The sequence below is a fragment of the Podarcis melisellensis genome (genome assembly GCF_964234715.1).
Source record: "Podarcis melisellensis genome assembly, chromosome: 1".
NCBI lineage: Eukaryota > Metazoa > Chordata > Lepidosauria > Squamata > Lacertidae > Podarcis > Podarcis melisellensis.
The window spans coordinates 44,693,310-44,720,526 of NC_138528.1; the positions used below are offsets into that span (position 1 = coordinate 44,693,310).

Below are 27,217 nucleotides of genomic sequence, written 5' to 3' on the forward strand. Positions count from 1 at the left end.
AATAGGAATAAAAAGATGAGACACTTTGACAAACATGTAGAGCATACCAAGTTTCAGGTGCTTGCTTTTTAAAAAAGCAGATGGTATAAATAGTCTAATAAAAAATGCTGCTTCTCCCCCCACCCCCAGTTTTAAAATGATTAAAAACTCTGCTGAACAAACACATTAAACAAATGTGCCCATTACTAGGAAGACTGAATTGTGGTCCACCCCCCAAAAAAAAAATGTACTTGCAAGAATTACATTTAAATTAAACAAAACAGTAAACGCTCATAGTAAAAATAATCGAAAAAAGACAAATGCTTCACATAATTGGCATCCCCAGTTTTGGTAAATAAGTCTTTGGGTGAGAAAGGAGAACACAGAGATAAGCCAATTTAAAATGTTGTCCAAGATTTTCTTCAAAGACATATTTATACAAAAGTTTCACATACTGTATAGAGCTGGAGCTACAGCAATAATTTAATAGGGAACAAGAAAAAAGTCACGCTGGGTTTTCCCCTTCTTCCCCTTCTTCTTGCTTAATAACTGGAATACCTAAAAATGAGAGTGGAGAACCGTTAAACATGCTTTTAACTAAAACTCGAGAGAGAAACAGTGCAAACAATAAAACTAACTAAAACTGCTGCCCAGGCCTGACTTAATAACATGCCAGCAATTAAGCACTTAGGAAAATGGACTGATCAATGCACCTGTGGAATATCATAGTATTCTAGGAGCACAGATATTAAAGGACTGAAGTGAAAGAATACAAGTGAGAAACAGTTTCCAATGAGAAAGCTTCAATTCCACCATCACCATCTAATGGAAGAAAAACACAGTGATTCTAGCATGCTTAATAACTGCCTCCTTTCCCTGGGCTGACTACAAATTGTTCCAGAAGCCCAGAAAAGCCTTTTCCAAGGCATTTTCTATTGTCTGAGCAATACACCATAGTCCACCTACAATTTGTTGCCTGAACCCAATATTTGTATCTGATTGGAAAATGGAAATATGTGAACAATATAATTTTTCAAGGTGATGTATTAACTGCCATTCTCTAGGGAATACTGGATAATTTGGGCTACATAGCAAAATAGATATTTTAAAGCACTGACAGAAAATATATATATGGGTCTGTTTTCTTAAAAAATTAAGATACCATTATATTAACCACCCAATATACAGAAATTCTGGACAGAAAAGAATTCAAATCTTTACCAAAATATATTTAATGGGGAAATGATGAGTTAATACTTTGCTTGTTTAACTGATGAAGCTATTCTTGCTGAAGAGCAAGCACGATTTAGACAAAGCAGATCCGCTATAGACCATTGCTTTGTACTAGCCCATTTTATAGATAAGTATGTTAAGAAACCAAGTGGTGTGCTATATGCAGCTTTCATTGATTTAAAAGCTGCATTTGATTCAATCTCTCAAGTAAGATGAACTCTTCAAGTATAGATAAAAGATTATTGTTCTTGATTAAATGTCTATATAAAAACACTGTGCTGAAATTGCATTGCCCTTCAAATGGGTAGCTCACAGGATGCATACCAGCCACAAAGGGAGTTAAGCAGGGTTGTATCCTAGCTCCCACACTGTTTAATTTCTATTTAAATGATATTGTCCAGAGGTTAACATCCCCAGAGTATCATGCCCCTAAACGCAGATGATGCAATACTTTTATCTCACATAAAAGTGGACCTAAAAAGATTGATGAGAGCATTCTCAGGATACTGCCAAAGAGAACATCTGGCTGTGAATTACAAGAAAACTAAAGTCATGGTGTTTTCAAGAAACTATAGGCCCGTAGATGGTATATGGGTAATCAGTCTTTAAATACCTTGGCTTTAATTTTCAGTCAACAGGGTCATGGGGAGCACATTAGAAATATACAAAGGAAAAAGCTTCTCAAAGTGCCAAAATTCTGACACGCTTTTTCCATACAAAAGGTGGCGTTCACATACAATCAGCACTTGAAGTGTTTACAGCTAAACCCTTAGCACAGTTATTATATGGGGCTCAGATTTGGACAGGTGCACACCTTGGATCTACAGAAGCTGTTCAATCTAAGCTCCTAAGGCAATTCTTTTTCTGTTCCATTCTGTGTTCCAAATGCTTCACTGTGCTTGGATGCTAATCTCCCCTCTGTTGAATTACAGACTTGGTGTAGGACATTTGGCTAAATTTAAACCCCACCGGTCTACTACCCTTAGTATTGCAAGATTGTCATGTTTTTAACACTGAGCTTCAGTAAAGCAAATAATAATGATATCGAGCGACAGAGAAAATTGTCACGATAAGGAAATTTTGTCCATGGTATGATTATTTTCCACCTAGTCATTTTGACACAATGGCACCCTATTTGCAAACCTATCTTCAGTTCACTTTATTTTATTTTATTTTATTTCTATGGCTAGTGGCTGATGCAACTAAAGATTCTTCTTCTACTTTGCTTTTCTCATCTGCTAAAAGCCACCCTGCTCCTACCCAGCTCTCACCATCAAGTTTCTTGAGTTTGGGCACTCGTTTCGTTGCTTCCTCAACCCAGGCACTCTGCGAATCAGCGGAATATTTCTCTTCCAGTGGATTACCTACAAACACCAGATCCTCCAGTAATGGCAACTCTGCCAGCCTCTGAAACTCTGCTGCAACCACAGAAGGAAACAAAGTTGTGTTATGAAGAACACAGAAACCTCAGAGTTGTATGAAGACTCCTCTCAAGACCAGAAGACTGCAGATGTGGGACCCAGACTGCCAGGTCCCACATAAACCTGCCTGCATGCTAAGGCCATCCTTGAAGGCTCTTCTTCAGGTGCCCAGTCCTTCAGTCAGATGGGTGGCTACCAGAGAAAGGGCCTTTCCCATTGTGATTACCTGCCTTGGTGGAAATTCACCTGCCACCAAGTTGTATGTCTTTTCAGCACCAGGCAGTTTGTTCCCCAACCCGTCTTTTAAAATCTTAGCTGAATTTGAACTTCTTTTATTGTGATTTTATGCCTTTACTGTTCTGCTGTTTTCATCAATGCATGATTTCATTCCCCACCCCCTAATATAATTTAATATGATTTGTTAACTACCTTGGGAATAGAATTGCTGAAGGTCAGGCTATATACACTGTCAAAAATAACTACACATAGACACACATACTTACAACTTTAGGAATCAACTCGTTTACCAACATAAGTTACCTGCTATGAACTCTTTATAAATTACCAATATATTTATTGAGAAACAACTCTGGCTTACCCCAATCTTTTACCAGATTATTTGACATGTAGAGAATCCTCAGCTTCTTCATCACATGGAGCCCTTTCAATTTCTCAATCAGGTTGTATGAGATCCACAGCTCCTCTAAAGTATCCCCAACTGCCTCCTGAAAGATGATATTGCTTCAGAAAAGAATGCTCTGCATTTTCCTATTATCATGTATGTATGTATGTATGTATGAGCACATCAAAGAAATAAAAGTTTTCCTCTGGAGTCCCTACTTCCCCACTAGCAGGCTGCAAGCTGAGACAAGCCAACAAGAGGACAACATCGTAATTCAGAGAGAAGCCAAGACCTTCAGCCTTGACATCAAGACAGAGGAGAATTGTATTCCAGACATCTGGACATGAAAGAAGACACAGAACTGTTTGCAGATACCTGCACATTAGATGACTAGTTCCTTAGCCATCTCATTAAGTATAAAAGTAAGTCTTGCAGAGAACAGGCAACATCCATCAAGAGGATAAATTGAATTTACATCTCCAGATTCCTACTGCGATATGTAACCACTGGGCTAGATCATTCAACTGTTGTTCCTCATCACTGAAAACTGGTCATGATCTGGGAAATGGAATGGGTGAAGTGTTGGCAGAAGGCTGTGCCAAAGGTGCTTTATCTGCACAGTTACTAGGGGAGTTTTCCTTATTGGTGGGAAATTTGCACAGCTGCTACAAGTATTGATGATGTTCCTGCATCTACTATATTTTTGAACAGTGTTAGCATCATATCCTTGCACAGTAACATATGGCAAACTACTCTGCAGTAGTATAAGCAGCTGTCGTCTTAAGAGGGTTACTTACCAGTCCATTCAGATTCTTTACGTTGTTTCTTCCCAGTGACAATATCCGTAAGTTTTCTGCAATGGAAACAAAGCAGGTATTTTTCTACAGTGCTAGTTATTTAAGTTATGTGGAAACTTCATAGAAGCCAATGCCAAGGAGCTATCTTTTATTGATCCAGCTGTGTCAAAGGGAAAAGTGTGTAGTCAAAGAATGGAAACAGATAGCCACTCACTGAATGGACACAGTTTGAAACTATCCTGCATGGATGCTCTAACCCAGGACTGAGGAATCTGTGGCCATCCGAAGGTATTTCGGATTATAACTCTCATCATCCCTAACCACTGCCCATGCTAGATGGGGCTAATGGGTACTGGATTGGAACAGAATTTGCAGTGGCACAAGTTCCATAATCCTGCTCTAACCATACAGAGAGTCAGTCAGTCTTCTATAGTCTGGTCATTCAGGGAGCTGAGTTTCACTGCACCCCTCCCCTATCATAAGAAAACAATAATCATATGGATTATTAATAATTCATATGGATGGAGCTTATAGACATCCAGCATCTCACCCATGTGTTTAGAATCACTATGTGAGATGTTTTCCAAAGCAGCCATAGTAGTCCAAAGCAGCAAAAAGCATAATGAATGAGGTGTCTGAATATATTGGAAACAACTGCTTAATAGTGTCTCCCTTCCTCAATGCTCCTGGCAATATTACTGTCTTAACCTGCGCTTGGTGATCAGATACAAACGGATGCAACAGCGTTGATGAATTTTGCTCATAGAACTAAAAAAGCAGCAGCTTACAAGTATAACATGAACCTAGAATATACCTGTCCATGTGTTTGAGATATCCACACACATTCCTCAGTGGGACCTATACCAAGGAAGTGGTTCCCTTCTCTGGTGTGTACATGCATACACATGCATGCGTGTTAAGGGGGGTTAGAAGTCACTCACAATCCAAATCATGGCATGCAGATTTTCATCATCAAATCAGCAATCAAACATAATTATTCAATGCTTCCTAACACTCTACTGCTTATATCAATTTTCAAGTGAAATCTTGATTTTCAAATTATCTGTTTTCTGCTGTAGTCAATGAGAAAAATTAATGCCAAATTCCTCTTTTTTAAAGATGGTATCAATTGTTTAAAATCAGTCAGTAAATGTAAACTTGGTGTCTGCTCAAATGCTATTTTGAAAAAAATATGATCTCCCTGATCCTACAATATATACTATACTCAAGATATCCTGATACGGATGAAACCTTCTAGGAAGGTGGGTGGTGAACTCAAAGCTGAGTCCTGCTGCCAATTCCAGTGCTCATAAAAATTTGCAGCAGGAGGAGGATCTGAACAGACTCAAAGTATGAAATAAGTGAAGGTACATATAATGAAGCAGCTTCAAAAAACACATATTACTTACTTAACCCATTCAAGTTGGCAATTTTTTCAATGCAGTTTGTAGATAAGGACAGCTTTCTAAAATGGGGGACAAATCCAGAAATTGTACATGAAGAACACTTAAATTACCAAAGTAGTGGTTTTTTTACAAATAACAATTGCTCAGAATACTACATTTTGACTTCCCAGAAGGAAGAACACCCCCCCACCCTCATTCTCTGTTCAAGGGGTTCTCCTGAATCCCAGAAAGCCTATTTCTGGGGGCACTGGGGGAAGAGAAGGGGAACATTGACCATTGTGCAAGCAGAAGTCCTCGATTAGGGCTTCCGCTGATGTGGAATCTTGGCCTATGTTTTTATATGTGCTTTTTTTTTACTGTCTATGTTACAGATGGAGAACTCATGGTCCTCCAGATATTCAAATTTGGCTTCAAGTTCTGGTTAACCACAGTTTCTAGTGTCATGCAACTAAAGTGACCATCAAATATTGTCAGTACTGTATCTTGTTAGAGAAGAATGTGGGAGTTGCTACAGATGTTAAATGCTGCATAATATTTTGTGCTGCACAACAATATTTATTTTTGTTACTATTTGTTAAAATAAAGGTAAAGGTAAAGGGACCCCTGACCATTAGGTCCAGTCGTGACCAACTCTGGGGTTGCGACGCTCATCTCGCTTTATTGGCCGAGGGAGCTGGTGTTTGTCCGCAGACAGCTTCCGGGTCATGTGGCCAGCATGACTAAGCCACTTCTGGCGAACCAGAGCAGCGCACGGAAACGCTGTTTACCTTCTTGCTGGAGGGGTACCTATTTATCTACTTACACTTTGTGCTTTCGAACTGCTAGGTTGGCAGGAGCTGGGACCGAGCAACGGGAGCTCACCCCATCGCAGGGATTCGAACTGCCGACCTTCTGATCAGCAAGTCCTAGGCTCTGTGGTTTAACCCACAGCGCCACCTGGGTCCCCATTTGTTAAAATAATATGGGTTTAAAAAAAGAATTATGGTTAATTTAAAACAAGCCAACACCAAATCCTGATTTCTGAAGCTGAGTTATTTAAAAACTAACAATTGTTAATGTTAATCATAGTTTAGATGCCACAATGTTTAGGCAAACACAGTAGTTAGAATGACACAAGCTGTGGTTAACCAAAAGCAAAAGTAAAATTTCCAAACTCCTCTTCCCAGGCACATAGGAGGAAGCACCTGGGAAGAGAGGGTGTCATAGTTTTGTGTGACATCCAAACATAACAATTAACAAGTCAAGAAATATGAAAATTGCTTTTAAAAAATGAACACTAAATTAAAACAAAAAAGCAGAAGCAAAGAAGGCTGAAATAACTTAAAGTGGCTCCCACCAATATACAGAACGTACTCGCAGCTAACTAGAGTGGAAAGAGATGCATCCATTTTCTCTATAGGGGGAATCTGGGCATAAAGTTTCACTTCTTTGGCCTCCGACGGCTTCTGACCATTTTTTTCTTCCTAATTAAAAAGAGAAACAGATAGAGGAAGACATCCTATTCAGTATATAATTATGAATGTTCAATTTAGTCTATTGTGGCTATTCAGCTGCATAATAACTTGCACTAAAGCTATAGTTAATATTGACTGAGAATTGTTCATGCAACCTTGAATATGTGGTAAAATGCTTTTTTTCTCAGTCTGGAATGCAGTTTCTTTACACAATCTATGAAAAATTGATTGCACTGAGTTAGGGATATCACTGGTCCAAAATATGGCTGTGTGTATTGTCACCACTAATTCATTACTGTTTAAGGTACTGCACTCAAGAGCAATCAGGGCCTTGGTTGAACCCCAACAGAAACAAATTGTCATGAGCAAATTACACTTGGATAGGAATGAAAAGCTTCCTGGCCTTGTATTTAGTGATTGTAAGAACTCCTCTGACTAAATTGTGAATTTACAAAGGAGTATCACAAAAAGTTTTAACAGAAGGGGCAACATTTTCTTAATATAAAACTGTAATCATTTCTTCTCAAAATGATGCCGGAGCTCCTATATTCCACCTAGTCTATTTTTTTGCCTATCCAATCAGAGAAGACATTATTCTAATCATTTTGTCTTTGACTCAGATATTTAAATATGCACTTCACTTAATGTAAGAACATGGTCATACTCATGGTAGTTCAGACAAGTGGTACATACAACCCAGTGCCCCATGTCTGATTTGTGTCATGTTCCGTTACAACAGTAATTTGAAGACAACAAACAAACTACTCCATTTCCTGACTGCCCTTTCTACTCACCAGCCATTTAATATCAGGAAAAACTAGATCTTTACATTGTTAACTGGCATCCTGCATAATGGTGAATGAGTGTATATCAAGCATCTTCCAAATCTAGTTGTAATGCTGATTGTTACTATTCTGTCTGTACTGAATAAATGCTAAATTGTACTAACAAAATGTGAAAAAAACTAGTAGTAGTTAATTTAAAAGGGAAAATAAGAGAAATAATTGATAAAATTAATTTAAATCTACAAATTTAGAACATTTTCTTTATGAAGTGTGTTTGCACATGTCCTGTTTGTTTACTTGAAAAAGGGAATGACTTCCTGGTAATTAGACTGAAAGGCTAATTGTATGAGAAAGGCAGGACAGCTGGCAGAAGATCCATCAAATACCTAAGTAGGGGACTGAAGCAAACATATCTTCCCTAATTACATCAGCCTTTACACCCCGCACCAACCACAAGCTTATAATCCCTGATTTTAAAGCTTTCTACCTCCCTGCCCTTGACTAAGTCTCAGCTCATTCCCTTGTCTCCCTTCTCTTCTCCCCCACTATTCTTCACCAGGTCATGTAGCTCCCTGCAGACTATCATTTTCAGAAAAAGGGACAAATCAAACAATGATACAGTATGACAATAAAACTTAGGTGTTCTGGAGCATGCTGTAGTAACACTGTATAATAATGTAACCTTTTTATTAAAATAATATTTGAAAATAAATTGAGGGTTAATTTTATAAACATTTCTACTATGCTCTACTAACTTATCAAAAGTGAAGAGTTTAATACTGAGATCCCAATAATAACTAGGTAGGCTGAGACCATCCTCTCAAAATAAAGCTGGCAAGGCCTATCAAGCACTTTCATTCTATCCTGCCTTTGACCTCCTTCAATGCTTTTTATCATGTTGTGTCTTATCCTTGGATATGCATGCCCCTATTAATCAAACAGCTTTCATTTCCTCCTTCTTCAGAAAAACCTTTCCCAAACCTACCTATCACTCTTAGCTTTTCCTCTGTTGGGTCATTCCATGTCATGTGATCCAATGCCTTTTACTGTACTATTTTATATTGCTTTCAGTTTCCTAAAAACAGTATTAAAGAAGATCCCTGATCTCAGATTTTATTTTATCTCATCCTGTTTTTCAGTTTGAGGGCTTGAAATTTCAAAAAATAGACAATTTTGGCTACACAAAACCTTAAAAGTTCAGCCCAGAATTAAGATGCAGTATTTCAAAACTAAAACTACAAATCTCTTCAGAACTTCATGGGTTTTAATATGACATGACACATTATGAACTTACTTTAAAATTTAAAGTTAAGCTCCAAAGTTTAAAAATGTTAAACGTGCTTTTAAAAAATCAGTGATATAAATTCCCCTAAAGTTGTATTTATGATTTCAAAATTTTATCTTGGGATCTCGATGTGATTACATTTAAAAAAAATATTTTGTACATACATGGGTTACTGGGTTCTATTTAGGATAAATGGGTCTTCTTGGAGTAAAATGTAACAGAATAAACAAGACTTCAAACCATAATATCAGTTACTTCAGGCATTTCTTTTAAAAGTTATTCAATTAAAAGGTACCGGTATCTGAAGTGGAAGTTGGATATCTATCATGAACGCATTAGTTGAGATTCCTGCACTGCAGAAGGTTGGACTAGATGACCCTTGGGGTCCCTTCCAACCCTAAAATTCTATGAAATCTTGATTTCTATCCTGCTTCTGCATCTTGCCCATCTAATGTAGATACTAAGCACTCAAGCACTGACTATGTAAAGTTTGTGCACACATCAGTGTCTGCACATTGCTGAAGTTATATAAATATTAACCAGCATTAGTAGTAGCAGTATATAGCAGCTCAATTTTTTTTAAAAAAAGAACTTCAGTGAGCTAAAAATATACAACCTTTTGTACAGAGGTATTCCATTCCATTCCTTGCAAAATGCTATTTCTACATCATTACAAGAAAAATGACAAAAACTTATTCTTAACAAAGGAAATCCACACAACTACATAAGCACAACAAATCTACTTACCCATCTGGCTAGAGCTTCCTTAATAGTAGTTGCTTTTGCCTAACAAAAAAAGAGTATGGAAATACATTTTAATTAATTCAGGAAGTCAACTAGTTAATTTTGTTTTGCTTTGATCAGTTATATTTAAATACATAGACATACTGTACTATATTATAAAGACATCCTTGTCAAGGCATGAGGGAAGTTCAATGAATGATTTAATATGTAATCAAAGTAAGTGAATGTGTTAAGACAACACAAATTTTCATCTTATTTGGAAATATTGGCTATTCCTCATTATATCAAAGCAAAAAGGGAAGAACCAGGTTTAAAGGACACAGTAGCAGTAATTGCAGCTGACAATTCCATTTGCTTATTATTGGATTTGAAGTAATAGGTTAAACTTTGGTAACTTGGATATAAATTGGAAGGAAAGTACTACTTTAAATTTGTCAACAACTTTGGTACACGAAGGAAAGTATCAGTACAACTGTACAGCCTATACCATAGCAAATGAAATGGTGTTTCCCACACATCAGTACTGTATTACAGTATTAGTTAATTCATTTCACTAGTCTATTAAAGTCTGCAAATTTTGTTCAGCATTAGCTGAATCTTAAGATTATAAAAAGGGTGGGGTAGAAAATTGAATTCTAAAATATTTAATCCCCCCATTTGAAGATATTTTTTGTTTGTTTGTTTTAAAATGACTTTAAAAGTACTGTACAATTATTTCTGTACCAGCATTAACATAAAGCTATCTGGATTGTGTTATAATCTTCAGTCACATATATTCTTAGATATTTTTATACCAAACAAAGAAAAGTCTCATTAGCAACATAACACCAAATATTAGTTCAGTATTTTTTTTTTTAAAAAAACCTTCTGTCACAGTTGTCACATAATCAGCAAATTCAAATGCTACCAACTGGCAGGATCAGCACAGCTATGTGTGTCACGTCTTCTCTATAAAACATGAGCATTGTTTTTCTTACATTGAAGCTTTAAGCAGGGCAGTGCTGCATGAAAGGGGCTTATGGGGCTTTTAAAGGCTCTGCTTTGCTTTTGATACAGTTTTAGGTATTTTGCTTTTATTTTTAAACCCAAGATAGATTCAGGCTCTTAGTTGCCTGAAAGAGTACCCAACCAAAAGAGATACTTTACAGCTTTACAGAGATAGGCAGAGCACAGACGTAACAGATCTAATTTGTTTCTTTCTTATATCCTAAAATCTACCAACCAGATCCAGATGCAAAAGACACACAGTGAGAATCAAGGGTGCCTCTGAATCTGGGAATTTGTTATCAGTATCAATACTAAACTGCGGTCACAGTCTTTCCACACCTAGTTACTTTCCTTCATTTCAGCATTTAGATGGGATAAGTCATTTGGTTGTTGCTATTGTTGTGATACTTGGGAATTAGGGGGGGGGGAGCCCTGTGCAGCAAATTACTCAGAGATACTCCAGTAGATCCTGATCTACCTTTTGTCCACAACTACTTTACAGTAAAATGAAAAACTCCACAGCCCAAAGCAGAAAATTTAAGTATAAACAATACATGCATTATGTCATGGAATTTATCATACTGAAAATTCTTTTAAAAATTCACGTGAATGTCAACTTTTAGCTCAGATTCAATTTGTGCCAATCTCAAAAGTATTTATTTACCATTCTACTGAAGGCGACTTCCGATACTCAGACAACTCCTTGATGAAGAACAATTTATGTTGATCTCTCTTCAAATGAGCAGCCTTCCTACAAAAAAACAACCACCCCTAAGTGTTAGGATGAGCTTCAATCACCATAGGGATAATCTCCAAATGAAAGACAAATGAAAAAGGTCCTATGTTGGCTTATGGTTCTTTTATTAACAATAGCTACCATTTATATAGATTTTTTAAGAGTGATTACAGCGATTCAAATACATTGTCTACTCTTAAGTAAAACTCGCCTTAATCTGTGCTGTGTGACACAACAGTTATCCCTTGCACTCACTAAAAAGAAACTTTTGACGCTCGCAGTATATCTTTCTATACTCACTATATACTGTATATATTTTTTTTCTGTCGAGACCACCACTTCATGCATCAGATGAACCAAGTGAGCGCTGGCTCATGAAACCTTATTGCACGCTGCAGACGAGGGGCAGGAACTGGTTTGCCTGACACACAATGTGAGGGGGGTGAAAACACTGAAGGAAAGAACCATCTCTCCGTGAGACACACATACACCCCGGCCTCCCTGTTTCAATTTGCACGAAGGCTGGAAGAACCATTCCCTCCCCTGAACTTTTCAAGGCACACCCTCGAGCATCCCCTGCTCCACAGACCCGCCTCACACCACGCACAGGTCCCTCGGGCATCCCCAAAAGGCTCCTCTCTCCAGCCCCTGAGCCAAGAACTCTGTTCCCTCAGGCCGGGCACGTTCCTCCTCCCTCGACAGCCACCGTCCCTTCTCCTCCTCCCAAAAACCGCGGCCAGCAGCTCTCTCCCCGCCATACACAAACAGAGACGGGGGGGAGAGCCTGTTCCCGTTGTCCTCCAGCCCGTCCCCCGCGGGGGTCTTCCCTGCGCAAAACCATGGCGGTTCCCTCCGCCTTCTTTGCCTCAGCCCAACTACCGCGCGTCCAGTCGCCTTCCCCCCCCCACTCCCCGCCGGCCTCCTTTCCTACTCCGGTTGCAGCTCTCGAGCCGACTTACCATTATTATGATTCTGGTTGCTACCGTCTGCCGCTCCGGTTGCTATGGCACGCCAAGCCCGTGCGCATGCTCACCTGCAGGGAGGGAGGGAGAAGAGGGCCGGGGCGGACGCCTCTGGGAAGAAGGGTGAAGTCAACAGTTGGGATCATAGAGACTCACCTGAAAAAAATAGAACGGCTTCGATTCCGGAACTCTTCGAAAGGACCATAGAAACGGGGAGGAGGTAGAAAGGTCGCTAAGAGATCTGACGCCCCCTGGTTTCCGGTGTTGTTTGTTGTGTGTCCACGCCTGTCTGTACAAGGGAGATTAGATACTGCCTTTGGAGGGGTCGGATTGTTGTTGTTGTTTAGTCATTTAGCCGTGTCCGACTCTTTGTGACCCCGTGGACCAGAGCACGCCAGGCACTCCTGTCTTCCTCTGCCTCCCGCAGTTTGGTCAAACTCATGCTGGTAGCTTCGAGAACGCTGTCCAACCATCTCGTCCCCTGCCGTCCCCTTCTCCTTGTGCCCTCCATCTTTCCCAACATCAGGGCCTTTTCCAGGGAGTCTTCTCTTCTCATGAGGTGGCCAGAGTATTGGAGTCTCGGCTTCAGGATTTGCCCTTCCAGTGAGCACTCAGGGCTGATTTCCTTAAGAATGGATGCGTTTGATCTTCTTGCAGTCCATGGGACTCTCAAGAGTCTCCTCCAGCACCATAATTCAAAAGCATCAATTCTTCGGCGCTCAGCCTTCTTTATGGTCCAGCTCTCACTTCCTTACATCACTACTGGGAAAACCATAGCTTTAACTATAAACCTTTGTTGGCAAGGTGTCGGATTAAAGTACTGTAATTCAACTTTTCTGAAAACCGAGGGCGTATCTCAAGTGGTGTGATCCTTTCCCCGACAGCCAAAAGAGTTGGCAGCAGGTATTGACCACAGCCAGGCAAAGGTGGCTTCCGTTGCAGCATTTTAAAAAGTACCCTTCAACAGCCATGGGTCGCTTGCAGAAAAGTGTGGCAGTACTATATATATATGTGTGTATATATATATATATATATATATGCTTTCGTAGATTTTCACGGGTACAGGAATGCAGGTTTTGGTGTCCTCGGGTGTCTTCCCGTGTAAAAGTTGGGGTGTCTAGGCGACGTTTCGACGAGGTCTCACTCGTCATCTTCAGGCTGGTGCTTTCGGCTTCTTGTTACTGGAACAGAGCAGGATCTCAGTGTTTGAGTTCCTATAAATACTGTTGAGGGGGTGTGGTGTATAGCCTCCAATGTTCTGGGCAGAGAGGAAGTTCCCAGGCTAGTGTGCCTTTTCTTCTTTTGTTCCTTAATTACTTGAGGGATATCTTGAGTGATTTCTTGAGTGATATCCTGAGTACCACTTAGGTGGGTCATTAGGTGTGGATTAGTTGCTAAAGTCTTTGTGTCTTGACCTCTTGAACTTTGTGAAGAGTTTTTCTGAGAAGATGGCTGTACTGCACTTAGTTGTGCTCTGGCTTGGCTTCGTGTATAGGGGCGAGCTGTGGTTTTGTGGCCTGTGTCAGCCAGATCTGTGTAGGGATTGCAGGGGGGTGCAGCATCCGGAGGTGCCACCATGGTTTGGCTACTGGATGGTGTCTGTAATTTATCTGTGGAGAGGGTCTGGGTTTGGGTCTGGTGTGGTTGATTGGTGATGGCGTTCTGTGTGCCTCTGGATCTGGTGTCAGTTTTTGTGGGGAGGGCTAATTTCCAGATGTCTGGCAAGCGGGATGTGTCGTCACGCTTGTTCATGTTGTGAGGGTGTTTCTCTATCTCGATGGCTTCCATGATTATTCTCTTGTGGTGATGTTCCATGTTAAAGAGCAATTTGGAATCTGCAAAATTAATTTCGTGTCCTGTTTCTTTCATGTGTTGGAAAAGAGAGGAAGTTTTTTCTTCTTTTTTGACGGCATTCTTGTGTTCTGCGATACGTGCATTTATTCGTCTGTTTGTTTGTCCAATGTACGTGGCTGGGCAGACTTTGCAGGGTATTTCATAGACCCCTTGGTTTTCCAACTGGATTTTATCCTTGGGGTTTCTGAGGATATTGGCTATTGTAATTTGGCCACACGGGAAGGAAAAACTGGATAGCTTCCTCACACATCTCAACAGCCTACACCCCAAAATACAATTCACTATGGAAATAGAAGCCAACAACCAACTTCCCTTCCTTGACGTCCTAATCTACAAAAAACCTGATGGCTCCCTAGGACACACTATCTACCGGAAAAAAACACACACCAACCGCTACTTACATGCACAATCACACCACCACCCTGCACAAATAAACTCCGTAGCCAAGACTCTCATCTCCAGAACCAAACGCCTGGCTGACAAAGACCACTTGACAACTGAGTTACAGAATCTCTCAAATGTGTTAATTGCCAATGGATACCAGCAAAACAGGGTTACGAAGCTAATCCAAAAAGAAACACCCCCCAAAAACCAAGACACAGAAGAAAACAATGGCATGGCCCTCCTTCCTTATATCAAGGGCACTACAGATAAAATTAGCAAAATCCTCCATAAACACAATATCAAAACAGCCTTTTGCACCAACCAAAAAATAGCCAATATCCTCAGAAACCCCAAGGATAAAATCCAGTTGGAAAACCAAGGGGTCTATGAAATACCCTGCAAAGTCTGCCCAGCCACGTACATTGGACAAACAAACAGACGAATAAATGCACGTATCGCAGAACACAAGAATGCCGTCAAAAAAGAAGAAAAAACTTCCTCTCTTTTCCAACACATGAAAGAAACAGGACACGAAATTAATTTTGCAGATTCCAAATTGCTCTTTAACATGGAACATCACCACAAGAGAATAATCATGGAAGCCATCGAGATAGAGAAACACCCTCACAACATGAACAAGCGTGACGACACATCCCGCTTGCCAGACATCTGGAAATTAGCCCTCCCCACAAAAACTGACACCAGATCCAGAGGCACACAGAACGCTATCACCAATCAACCACACCAGACCCAAACCCAGACCCTCTCCACAGATAAATTACAGACACCATCCAGTAGCCAAACCATGGTGGCACCTCCGGATGCTGCACCCCCCTGCAATCCCTACACAGATCTGGCTGACACAGGCCACAAAACCACAGCTCGCCCCTATACACGAAGCCAAGCCAGAGCACAACTAAGTGCAGTACAGCCATCTTCTCAGAAAAACTCTTCACAAAGTTCAAGAGGTCAAGACACAAAGACTTTAGCAACTAATCCACACCTAATGACCCACCTAAGTGGTACTCAGGATATCACTCAAGAAATCACTCAAGATATCCCTCAAGTAATTAAGGAACAAAAGAAGAAAAGGCACACTAGCCTGGGAACTTCCTCTCTGCCCAGAACATTGGAGGCTATACACCACACCCCCTCAACAGTATTTATAGGAACTCAAACACTGAGATCCTGCTCTGTTCCAGTAACAAGAAGCCGAAAACACCAGCCTGAAGATGACGAGTGAGACCTCGTCGAAACGTCGCCTAGACACCCCAACTTTTACACGGGAAGACACCCGAGGACACCCAAACCTGCATTCCTGTACCCGTGAAAATCTACGAAAGCAAATATATATATATATATATACACACACACACACACACACACACACACAGAAGGTGACGACTATTCAAGACAACACTGAAGATTAGTTGGAAATATCAAATATATATATATTTGATGTTTCCAACTAATCTTCAGTGTTGTCTTGAATAGTCATCACCTTCTGTGTCATGGCCCCATCGCTTCCATTATTTCATATTGGCTAGATCATCATCATCACCATCCGTTCATATTAACTGTTATTGTTAACATAACCAGTCAACCCTGATTAATGCTCAAGAGAGCTGCTTACAAGAGAGCTGTGCTTCAGATGAACTTAACAGGCCAGCAATGGAAACTCTTTACAGTATTCAGAATGGATTATGTTAAAGCCAGTGCTTTTTCTCTCTTGGGGGTTACTCAAGGGTACGCAGTACTGGCACCCCTTTGTCTAGAAGAAAAGCACTGGTTAAAGTTGTCATTATCCTCCAGATTTTTTTTTTTTAATCCTGTCCAGTGTTTACTACATTTTGGAAAGTGCTGCAGATATTACTAGATATTATAGTACCACATAAATGTAAGATTGTACAGTGGTACCTCGGGTTACATACGCTTCAGGTTACAGACTCCGCTAACACAGAAATATTACCTCAGGTTAAGAACTTTGCTTCAGGATGAAAACAGAAATTGTGCTCTGGCGGCGTGGCGGCAGCAGGAGACCCCATTAGCTAAAGTGGTGCTTCAGGTTAAGAACAGTTTCAAGTTAAGAACAGACCTCCGGAATGAATTAAGTACTTAACCCGAGATACCACTGTATTGTTAAGTCATTTGTAAACTCTTATTCTGGCAGAAGATACAGGTTTGAAACCCTCAGTGAGTTAAAAACTTCTTTTGCATACAAAGACAGGCTGCAGTGGATTGAGCAGATGAGACCAATAGTGAGTCCACTGGTCAAGGCAGTTACTGCACATTCTGTAGAGGGAAATGAGGGGCAGATGGGGCTTGTTCAGCTGGGAAGGTAGCCCATCTAGGAGAAGGAAAACACTTCAGGCGCTGTGATTCTTCAGAGGTTTGACATCACCCCCAAAGTACACACCATTGACTCCTGAGACAGACGGATGCCAACAACAAAGGCTATACACTCTTTTATATATATTACAGTGGTAAGGGTAAAGGGTAAAGGTACCCCTGCCCGTACGGGCCAGTTGTGTCCGACTCTAGGGTTGTGCGCCCATCTCGCTTAAGAGGCCGGGGGCCAGCACTGTCCGGAGACACTTCCGGGTCACGTGGCCAGTGTGACGAAGCTGCTCTGGCGAGCCAGCACCAGCGCAGCACACGGAACGCCGTTTAGCTTCCCGCTATAAAGCGGTACCTATTTATCTACTTGCACTTAGGGGTGCTTTCGAACTGCTAGGTGGGCAGGAGCTGGGACTGAAAGACGGGAGCTCACCCCGCCACGGGGAATCGAACCGCCGATCGTACGATCGGCAAGCCCTAGGCACTGAGGTTTTACCCACAGCGCCACCTGCATTACAGTGGTACCTCGGGTTAAGTACTTAATTCGTTCTGGAGGTCCGTTCTTAACCTGAAACTGTTCTTAACCTGAAGCACCACTTTAGCTAATGGGGCCTCCTGTTGCTGCTGCGCACAAATTGCGCTGGAGCACAATTTCTGTTCTCATCCTGAAGCAAAGTTCTTAACCTGAAGCACTATTTCTGGGTTAGCGGAGTCTGTAACCTGAAGCGTATGTAACCTGAAGCGTATGTAACCCAAGGTACCACTGTATATCATATATTGATTAAATTAAACAATAATGGGTTGCATCTATTGTTAGTTCTACTCAGGGTAAGTCAATGGATATGCAGTGGCGGAGGAAGGGGTGTGCGGTGGGTGTGGGCTACCCTGGGTGTCATCACTGCGGGGATGACAAAAATAGGCATTTTTTAAAAAAACTGGGCTCACAAACCTTTTTAGTTCAGTCAAGAAACGTACGGAACGCGTCTGGCACTGGGCGCCACACCACGGGGGGCGGCACTTACTACAGGGCCTGCAGTGTGCCCGAGCCACGCGTCTCTCCTGGGAGTGATGTGGTGGCTTCGGCGCCTGCAGGCTCCTCGCTGCTTGAAATGGCAGCATGGGGCTTGTGTCGTGTCTGCCCACTCACTGCCTCTTCCTCAGCCACCCTATAACTGAGGGGGAGGGCGGAGAGGCTCCAGACAGCTCACCCCACCCCCAGCTGCAGGACGCACACTCCGCACCGGGCACCCGAGCGGCTAGCTACGTCGCTGTGGATATGCCCAACTTAGTGAGTTTACTTACTGAACTTAATTGAATGCAATCCTATATGTGTGTACATATGCAAGAAATTCCCCATTTATGCAAGGGTTATGCTGCAAATGGTAATTTTACAAATTCAACATTTAAATACATAATACTTTATAAAAGAAAAATACCCAGGCGGTGTGTTTTTAAACTCAATGAACTACAGACAACAGACTAAGATCAAGACAAATTATTTATGTGTACATGTCAGACGAATGGCTGTCTGATCTCTCTCTGTTGCTACTATTATTATTGTTATAATTACCATAATTTGCATTTATGAGACAGTGTCTCAAGTGACTTGCTTATGTTTTTAAAGTTGTAAAACAATTTTTGCATGACTTAGCATACATTTTAATGTTTCTTTTCTTTTATTAACACAATACTTCCATTCCGTACATTTATAATATCAAAGAAAATAATTAAATCTGTGACATCACAAGGAGTAACATTAATCATAAGCAAGTGCACAACAAAACTCTAGACATGAATCTGATAATTATAATACTAATATAAGGAAATTGTTGATCTATTCCTACTCAAAAAAGGAATCAAAGGAAAACTGACTTCACATTTCCAAATTTGAGTAATAGTCTTACAATAAAACAGACATACATATTTTTTTTCCAAAATTTCACTTCCCAAAATATAAATACATTGTAAAACCATAGGTCTTTATTGGTTTTAAACAATCTCTTAGTATAATCAACAATTTTCTCACATTTTGGTAAAACTTTATTTTGTCTCCGTCCTTTTTTTAAAAAAAAAGAAAGTCAGTTTAGCCATAATTGCTAAAGCCCATGATTTTCTGACTCATTTGATTTTTGTTATGGTTGGCAATCTCCAATACTTTGTGCAAAGAATTCTGCCTGTTGTAATAATATAGGAAACTAATTAGCTGTAATTCCTGCACAGCAGAGCTTTTGACTAGATGACCGTTGGGTCCCTTCCAACTCTACAATTCTGTGATTCTATGATTCTAATTATTTGTCTTCTGACTTCACTGATAGTTTAATGCAATGTAAATAACAACACAGGATGGAGCGGGACAAAATTAAAAATACATCAGAAAAATAAAAACATTATTGACTAAAGGGGTTCATGAAGCAGTAACATTAATGGACCAATCCATTAGGTTAGGTAGAAAAAAGTAGTGTTTAAGACAAGAAGTGTACAGTCCCATGGCAATCCTCATTTGCATTACTTTATGCTAGTCTCATTTTTTATGCTTCATATCAGGGAGAGAGCAATACCACACGACATCCAAGAAAATTATGGCCAAGTATGGTTTTCGTTTTAAACTTAGAAGGTCAGGCTATGTGTGACTCTAGTCTTTTTCTGACCATGTTTTAAAGACCTCTTGGCTTTGTCTTCAAGTAGTAACATTGGCTGTGTTTGCTAACGGTAGACTTATTCCAGAAATTTCAAGATAGCAGAAAGTAGTCATATTCTGGATATTTGATTTCAAAATGGCAGATTTTTTTTGCTGGTTTTGAAGAACAAGTTTGTTTGTTTACCTTTAAATTCACTATGGTTTGCCACCTTTGATCTTTAAAGAGCTGGCCAGGGTTTACAGCTTCATATTTACACCCTCAACCAATTCATATACCTGCATGTTTTTATCGTTAGAGTTCTTCATCCCAAACACATTTTATCATATACACCTTTGGCTGTTCCACTCTGAATCAGTCCAATCTTACCTTGTCATCAGTTTAGATAATAATTTAATCCAGCTAGGTCCATACAACATGTTTCATGTCTTTCCTTCCTCCTCAGGCCCTTCGGCACATTTACCCACAATTTCGGTTGCCGGTGTGCAGCTATTTGAGTGATCATCTCAAGTGGAACTGCAGAAACTCCAAAATCTTCCCCCAAGAATGTTCTTGGGCATGGGCATGAGCTCTCCTCTCTCCGCCACCCAGAATAGGCACCCCTAAAACACGGTCTAAGGCTACCAGACAAACTGGGGTAAATATTGGATTAATTTGATGGCCTGCTCCAGAGTAACTCAAGAGTGTAAAGTTGTCCTTCCCGTGTTGGCACAGGCACCCAGTGGCTATCTCAGCATATAAAGAACTCTTCCAAATGCGGTCTTCTTCCCCGACTACAAAAAGGAAGTGCCCTTCTGCTTTTTCTATGGGGATGCGACTACATGAATTAGCTGGGTCCATTGGGTCATCCAAGGCTTCGTAAATGTCGAAAACACCATTCTCTGAAATACTGACTCTGCTCATATTAAAGCAAAGCCCAGGCAAAGTAAGTGCGCCATAATGGAGGGCAGTGGCTGTGATGGAGCTGCAACCAGAAATGCAGACGGCAGCCACTACTTCTGGCAAGAAAGTCATCATTGAAGATGCCAATTCTGCTCCTTTGCCAGTCCCAATAACACCAATTCCTGGCCCTTTAACCTTCAGGAATGAAACAGCACGAGTGGGAATTGTAGAGGGGAAGAGAAGAAAGAACACATGTTAGAGGTCTGTGTTGTGGAGCATCCCTGATATATAGAGAAACCTGCCAAATTATTAACTTATTCTGAGAAAACAACATACATCAAACCTAAAAGCTGATACCAAAATATCAATTCAAATAGTCTAACCCATTAAAAAAATGTTATTTTATTAGCTTGGAAAACTAGGTTTACAATATATTCACAATAAAACTATTTGTTAATTTCTTAAAATAAGAGCATAATCTATTCCGTCTCATGCACATAGTTTTTTTAATCCCTTCTCCAAAGCATACCCCAATATAACCAGTCTTCTTCCAGATGATTTGATCTGACCTGATCCCATGATTTCTTCAGCTAGCAAGTACAAGATCTGAAAGCAAACATTGGTATTTCCTCAAGGGATGAAGTGCCGTTTTTCTCAAAACTGTCGTCCATACAGACTCTTTCAGCTGCAGGAGAGCAAGGAGCTTTATGTATAGGTAAACAATCCTTACCATACTCACCTTTGGATGGCGCAGCAGAAACCTAGCTGCCTCTTCAAAGTATTCAAGGTGGAAATCCTCCATGATTTTGGGAAGATCCTCAAAATTAAAATATGGCAGGGAAAGAGCAGCAAAGCCATGAGTAGCCAGAAGGCTGGCTCGGTATTCAATTAACCCACCTTCATCACCAAACATATCTATCACTCCTGGAAAGGGGCCATTTCCTAATGAAAGCAGAGAGCAATGTTGTTGGGGCAGAGAGCACTGAAAGAAATGTTCATAAAATGCTAACCAGAATAACACTATTAAAACTACATTATTATCAAAATACAACAAAACTCTGATACCACATTTTCAGAAAGGAAGAAGAGAAAATGCTTTGAATGACTTGCAGTGCAATTCTAGCGGGTGGCGCTGTGGGTTAAACCATAGAGCCTAGGACTTGCCGATCAGAAGGTTGGTGGTTCAAATCCCCATGACGGAGTGAGCTTCCATTGCTTGGTCCCTGCTCCTGCCAACTTAGCAGTTTGAAAGCACGTCAAAGTGCAAGTAGATAAATACCGTAGGTACTGCTCCTGTGGGAAGGTAAATGGTGTTTCCGTGTGCTGCTCTGGTTCGCCAGAAGTGGCTTTAGTCATGCTGGCCACATGACCCGGAGGCTGTACGCTGGCTCCCTCGGCCAATAAAGCGAGATGAGCACCGCAACCCCAGAGTCGGCCACGATTGGACCTAATGTTCAGGGATCCCTTTACCTTCTACTCAGAAGTAAGCCCCATTAAATTTGGTGGGACAGTGCGATGCAAGTTTTCCACTATTTGACCTCTGTGTTAAAATAATCTCTTTAATAACAGTATTATATTTTCATCCTATGATAGTATTATTTTATGTTGTATTTCTTTCCTTATTCAGTGGCCTCCTGACTGTATTTAAAAACTACAAATACCAACCACTAGGTTAGTAGATAGTTAAGAATCTGTATTCTGTATTACAGCACTCATTTTAGCAAAATTGTGACATTATACTGTAGTCATACCAGTATTGTTCAGGCCTGTATATATTGGACTCTTCCGTTTTTTATGTTTAATTTTCTATTTTCAATAATTTAACAATTTAACATCCAAATTACTTACTTATTCATCCCTTCTAGACTTCCCCTCACTCCACCCCTGATTTCCAATTTCTCCCCTTTATTACCTTACACATCTTTAGTTTTCCATTCAGTTACAAGTCCATTGATAACCCTAATTCACATAGTGAGCCCCAAAGATTTCTAACAAAGGATATTACACAGGTTTGGTACGAATGCTAAGTACCTCACACAGAGAATGGTGCATTTTCCTCTAAATTGTCAGGACAGCTCTGTTGCTCCTCTGAAAGGCAGTGCTGTGGTCCTCAAGCTGTAGAAAGGATATTAAGGCCGTCGTCCTATTGACACTTACCTGAGTAAATTCTATTGAACACAGTGAAGCTTACATGCATAGGATCAGGTTGTTAGGGGAAATCTCAGGCATACGATATAATTTAAGAACTCCTTTTGTACACCAGTGGTACATTAAAACATCACATCTGGGCTTGATCATTCAGCTCTGGCAGTTACTTATACCACTGTGTTCAAGGTTCAATCTTCAGCATCTTCAGGGATCTCAGGCAGCTGTGCTGGGAAAGACATCTGCTTGAGACTTTGGAGAACAGCCATTTCCATGGTGTCCTCCAGATGTTATGGACTACAATTCCCATCAGTTCCAACCACCATGGTTATGTTAGCTGGAGCTGCTAGGAGTTGTAGTCCAAAACATTTGGAAGGCCACAGTTGGTGAATGCTGACACAGCTGCTAGATGTGCCAATTATATGATGTGGTATAAGGCAGTCTTGTAGGTTCACATAATGTACTGTGTTAAATATAACTTGTTTAATTATTTTATATTTTATAAAATCCCCAGTAATTGAAGGGATAAATAAACAAAATGAATATAAGTTTTAAGTTTTAAGCCCACTGAGTTGTGTCCAACTAACCTTAACTCAGAGTAGACATATTGAGATTAATGGAACCAAATTATTCATTAATTTCAATGGGTCTACTCTATGAAGAAAACTTAGTTGGACATAACCCATTGTTGATACTAAATAAATGCAAGTAGTAAGTATTCCCCACCAAGCCAAGTCAACCTGGTATCTTGGACATCACTGAGGCAGATGAATTAAAGAAGTCAAGCTCCTTCACCTCACTCAGTCACTCCTCCAGGTACATGCAATGTAAACAATTATTAAATTATGTTATTATTATTTTTAAATGTAAAATTCAGGAGGCGTGGCTAGCTGGAAAGCTAAACTGCGAAGTAATTCTGTGTCTCCATCACCTCAGGGCAAAATCTAAGCAGAGTGGATCCTACTAATATCTAAACACAAACTTTTGTACAGCCCCAGCGAGGTAATGATCCAGGGACTACAGGGACCAAAAAGCAAATCTGTGAGGTTAGATCTTCAGGAAGAAATAGCAGGAACCCTGTCTGAGGCTTCAGAGGAGGCGTCAGACACTGGTATGACCAAAGGCAATATGAGGGCACCAAATGGCGGGAAAGTATCTGCCACAGTCTGGGAGAACAGAGACTCAGATGAGTACATTAATAAAAGAAGGTAGACACCAATCTTGGACAGAGGAGCAGCCCTAGTTCTTTCTGAGCAGAAATTAGAGATGCTATCTAAACAACTGTCAGATATTTCTCAAACAGCAAACGATGCGCACAATCTTGCTGTAACCAATCAGTCTGAGATGCAACTCTTACAAACAACGACTGAAGATTTATCTATGAAACTGGAGGAACAATCAGACAAGGAGGGAAGGAAAAAATTCTTCTCCATTATATCCACAGTTAAAAGCCAACCTCTTTCTCCAAATCCTGCCTTAGCCCTACTATCTTTAGACATAGACTTGGGCTTCACCCTGCACCGCAGAGAATTAGTAGGCTTCTTACTGACTGCAGCATGATTAGTGATAGCTCAACAACGAATGAACATGTCTGAAAGACCCCTGAACATATGGGGGTAAATATTTGGGATACAGCAATATTTGAGCATCTCACTGGATGCAGGAGAGCAAGTAAAGGCATAACAAAGAGAGGCAGCTTCCAAGAAATGTGGACCCCTTTCTATGTTAATGACCAAAATCAATAACTTGTTATACCAACCGCTCTATTGTCTCAGTGGAGAAGTTACATTAAGTAATATATTTGAACACTGAATGTGTAACCTTATGTGTAAAGTCAATGGATAGAACAAATACCATTAGAGGTAATGCTGAGCAAGTGTTAAAAGGTTATTGTTTTTGCATTTGTTTAAAAACCAATGTATAGAATCATGTGTCTTGTAATTAAATCTTCCCATATGGCAAACATGTACAGTATTCATATTTGTGGACTGGTGGCTCTGGCTGAATTCAGTGCAGATACACTATGATTATTGCCAAAGTTTAAATCTGGCTCGTTAAATATTTGTTTCTGAAATTACTTGCTGGTAAATGAGTGATAGCTACTCTTTGGGAAAAGTGTGCTAGTTGCAACCCTTATTGTTTTGGAATATTATCATTTGAATATTATCATCTCTACTGAAGGCCTGTCCTATTTGTGCCCTGCCAAGCTGAAGACAGCCCACCAGCCTTGCATAGCTGCCCACTAAGAATCTGATCATTACCCTGTTTTGCTGCCTGTCTGGGACTGCAAAAGCAAGGTGACTGTCAACTTTTGAGTTAACTAGGTTCCCTCAGGACAAATAAGCAGCCTGAGCCCCGTCCCACTGCCAAGTCTACCCAACTCACCTGGGGGAAGGAACAAGCTCCCTCTCACCGCACCGTCCTTCACCCTAATCCTTCTCACTTCGGGAAGAATGAACCGCCTTTCCACGTTCGTTTTGGCAAGCACCTGTCCAGGGATAGCACCGGGCTGGCTGTAGCCCTGGTGCACTGACATCTCCAGTTTCAAGGGACCCTTCACTTTTCTGGGCTCCAGCCTTTGGTAGGGGTTCTCCATTGCAGCAGGCGAGAGGCTCCAAAACAACCCCATGGGCTCCAAGCCCGTGTAGTCTCCTCCCTTGGAGGGGTCTTTGGACAGATCGAGCTGCCCTTGCTCATCCGCCTGGTAATGGGCACAGGAATCAAAGAGGATGCCCTCCTCGTTCACCGCCAGCGCCCTTAGGGTCACTTCCTGCAGAGGCGGGAGTCCCCAAACCGAAACCTTCGCGGGCTGATCTGCCAAGCCTGCAGCGGGGTCAACCGAGACTGTCGAGACCCCTCTTCTGCCGCAGCTTTTGAGGGAGGTCCTCCCGAAGGGGCGGCTCACACCCCCCAAGTGCTCCAGGCAGACGTCCCAAGCTCTGGCTGTGACCCGTCGCCACATGATGGGCTGCTGCTAATCCGACCCGTTTCCTATTGCAGACTGCGCGCTGCTCGAACGGAGAGCGGAGCAGAGAGAAGGAGACACAATCTGCAACTTCTGCTCTGCCTGGAAGTCCACGTGGGAGCACAAAAGGCAGCATCAATCGATCCCGGACCGCACGCTTCATAATGAGCAGTTGTAAGTCGCTGGCGTGTCTGGCGCTGCCAAAGTACAGTGGTACCTCAGGTTAAGAACTTAATTCGTTCCGGAGGTCCGTACTTAACCTGAAACTGTTCTTAACCTGAAGCACCACTTTAGCTAATGGGGCCTCCTGCTGCTGCCATGCCGCCAGAGCACGATTTCTGTTCTCATCCTGAAGCAAAGTTCTTAACCCGAGGTAATATTTCTGGGTTAGCGGAGTCTGTAACCTGAAGCGTATGTAACCCGAGGTAGCACTGTACAGACAGTTGACTCGCGAGCAGCTGAACACGCGAGAGAAGGCCTCCTACCCATAGGACTACTGGGGGCCGAGGGGTCTTCAGACCCCCCCATAAAATATTTGAGGGGTCTGCCCCCTCCCAGTTGATGGGTATTGCCATTCAAACAGTGTGCATGCACCGCGTCATGTGATTGATTATGCAAGGCAGTGCTTGCTTGCCCCCACAAAAAAATATTTTTTCAAATTGGCACCCCTGCTCCTACCACTTCCAATCACTAACAGGAAATGAGTTTCAAAGTAGCAGGGGAACCTGACAGAAAAGCAGCACCTCTCCTTCACTAAGATTTGTGTGATAAACATGGTAATCTGAGGTACAGCAGCCACAGGCTGGGTTTTCCTGGACTCAGGTTAGCCTAGTAAATACAGCATGTGGCATCACGTGAAATTCCAACTTTGTAATATTTCCTGCTGCAAACTTTAAACTTATATCCTAACAGAGGCTCAAGGGTAGAATTAATTATAGACTTGCTGGAGATTTATGTTTTCTTCTAATTCATGGAGAACATAATAATATAAAAATAGACCTGCTGGATCAAGGCAGTGACCCGTCTATTCCAGTGTCCTATTCTTACAGTGGCCAACCAGATCCCTGTGGGAAGTCGGTAAGCAGGATGTGAGCTCTCTCTCCTGCTGCAGTTTCCTGCTGCCTCTGACTGAATGTAGGACTTAACCATTGGGGTTTGTTGCCTTATCCTCCATGAAGCTGTCTAATCCTCTTCAAAGCCACCACAAGTTGGCAGCCATCACTGCCTCTTGTGGGAGCAAAGTCCATACTTTCACTATATGCTGTGTGAAGTGCTTTCTTCTGTTTGTCCTAAATCTTCCAAGGTTCAGCTTTATTGGATAGCCCCAAGTTCTAGTGAGAGGAGAAAAACTTTACTCTACCCACTTTCACCTCTTACTCACTTTTTTCTCTAAACTCAAAAGATCCAAATGTTGTAACCTAATGGGAGTTTCTCCATCCCTTTGATCATTTTGGCTGCCCTTTCCCGACTCTACCATTTGCTTTATGAGGTGAGGTGACCAGAAGTCTACACAATATTCCAAATGTGGTTGCACCAGAGATTTGTATAATACACACCATTTGTAGTTTATTTTTGTAGCTGGGGATTCTTAGATGTCCCTTAT

General features: G+C 41.2%; 1 protein-coding gene across 3 annotated transcripts; it reads right to left on the minus strand.

Moving 5' to 3' along the window:
• Positions 1–376: 376 nt before the first annotated feature.
• DNAL1 (dynein axonemal light chain 1) lies at positions 377–25,706 on the minus strand. Of its 3 annotated transcripts, XM_081890787.1 has the most exons (10): positions 25,035–25,706; positions 21,244–21,446; positions 20,247–20,699; positions 9,730–9,768; positions 6,812–6,921; positions 5,462–5,517; positions 4,053–4,108; positions 3,232–3,358; positions 2,484–2,630; positions 377–537 (listed from the first exon to the last, which is right to left on the minus strand). In XM_081890787.1, the coding sequence occupies exons 1-10, from the start codon at positions 25,609–25,611 to the stop codon at positions 485–487; spliced, it is 1,821 nt and encodes a 606-aa protein (XP_081746913.1). In that variant the 5' UTR covers positions 25,612–25,706; the 3' UTR covers positions 377–484. The 3 variants fall into 3 exon arrangements, with proteins under 3 accessions (XP_081746913.1, XP_081746911.1, XP_081746912.1); XM_081890785.1 differs by lacking the exons at positions 20,247–20,699; positions 21,244–21,446; positions 25,035–25,706 and adding exons at positions 11,378–11,464; positions 12,409–12,558; XM_081890786.1 differs by lacking the exons at positions 20,247–20,699; positions 21,244–21,446; positions 25,035–25,706 and adding exons at positions 11,378–11,464; positions 12,210–12,231.
• Positions 25,707–27,217: the final 1,511 nt, after the last annotated feature.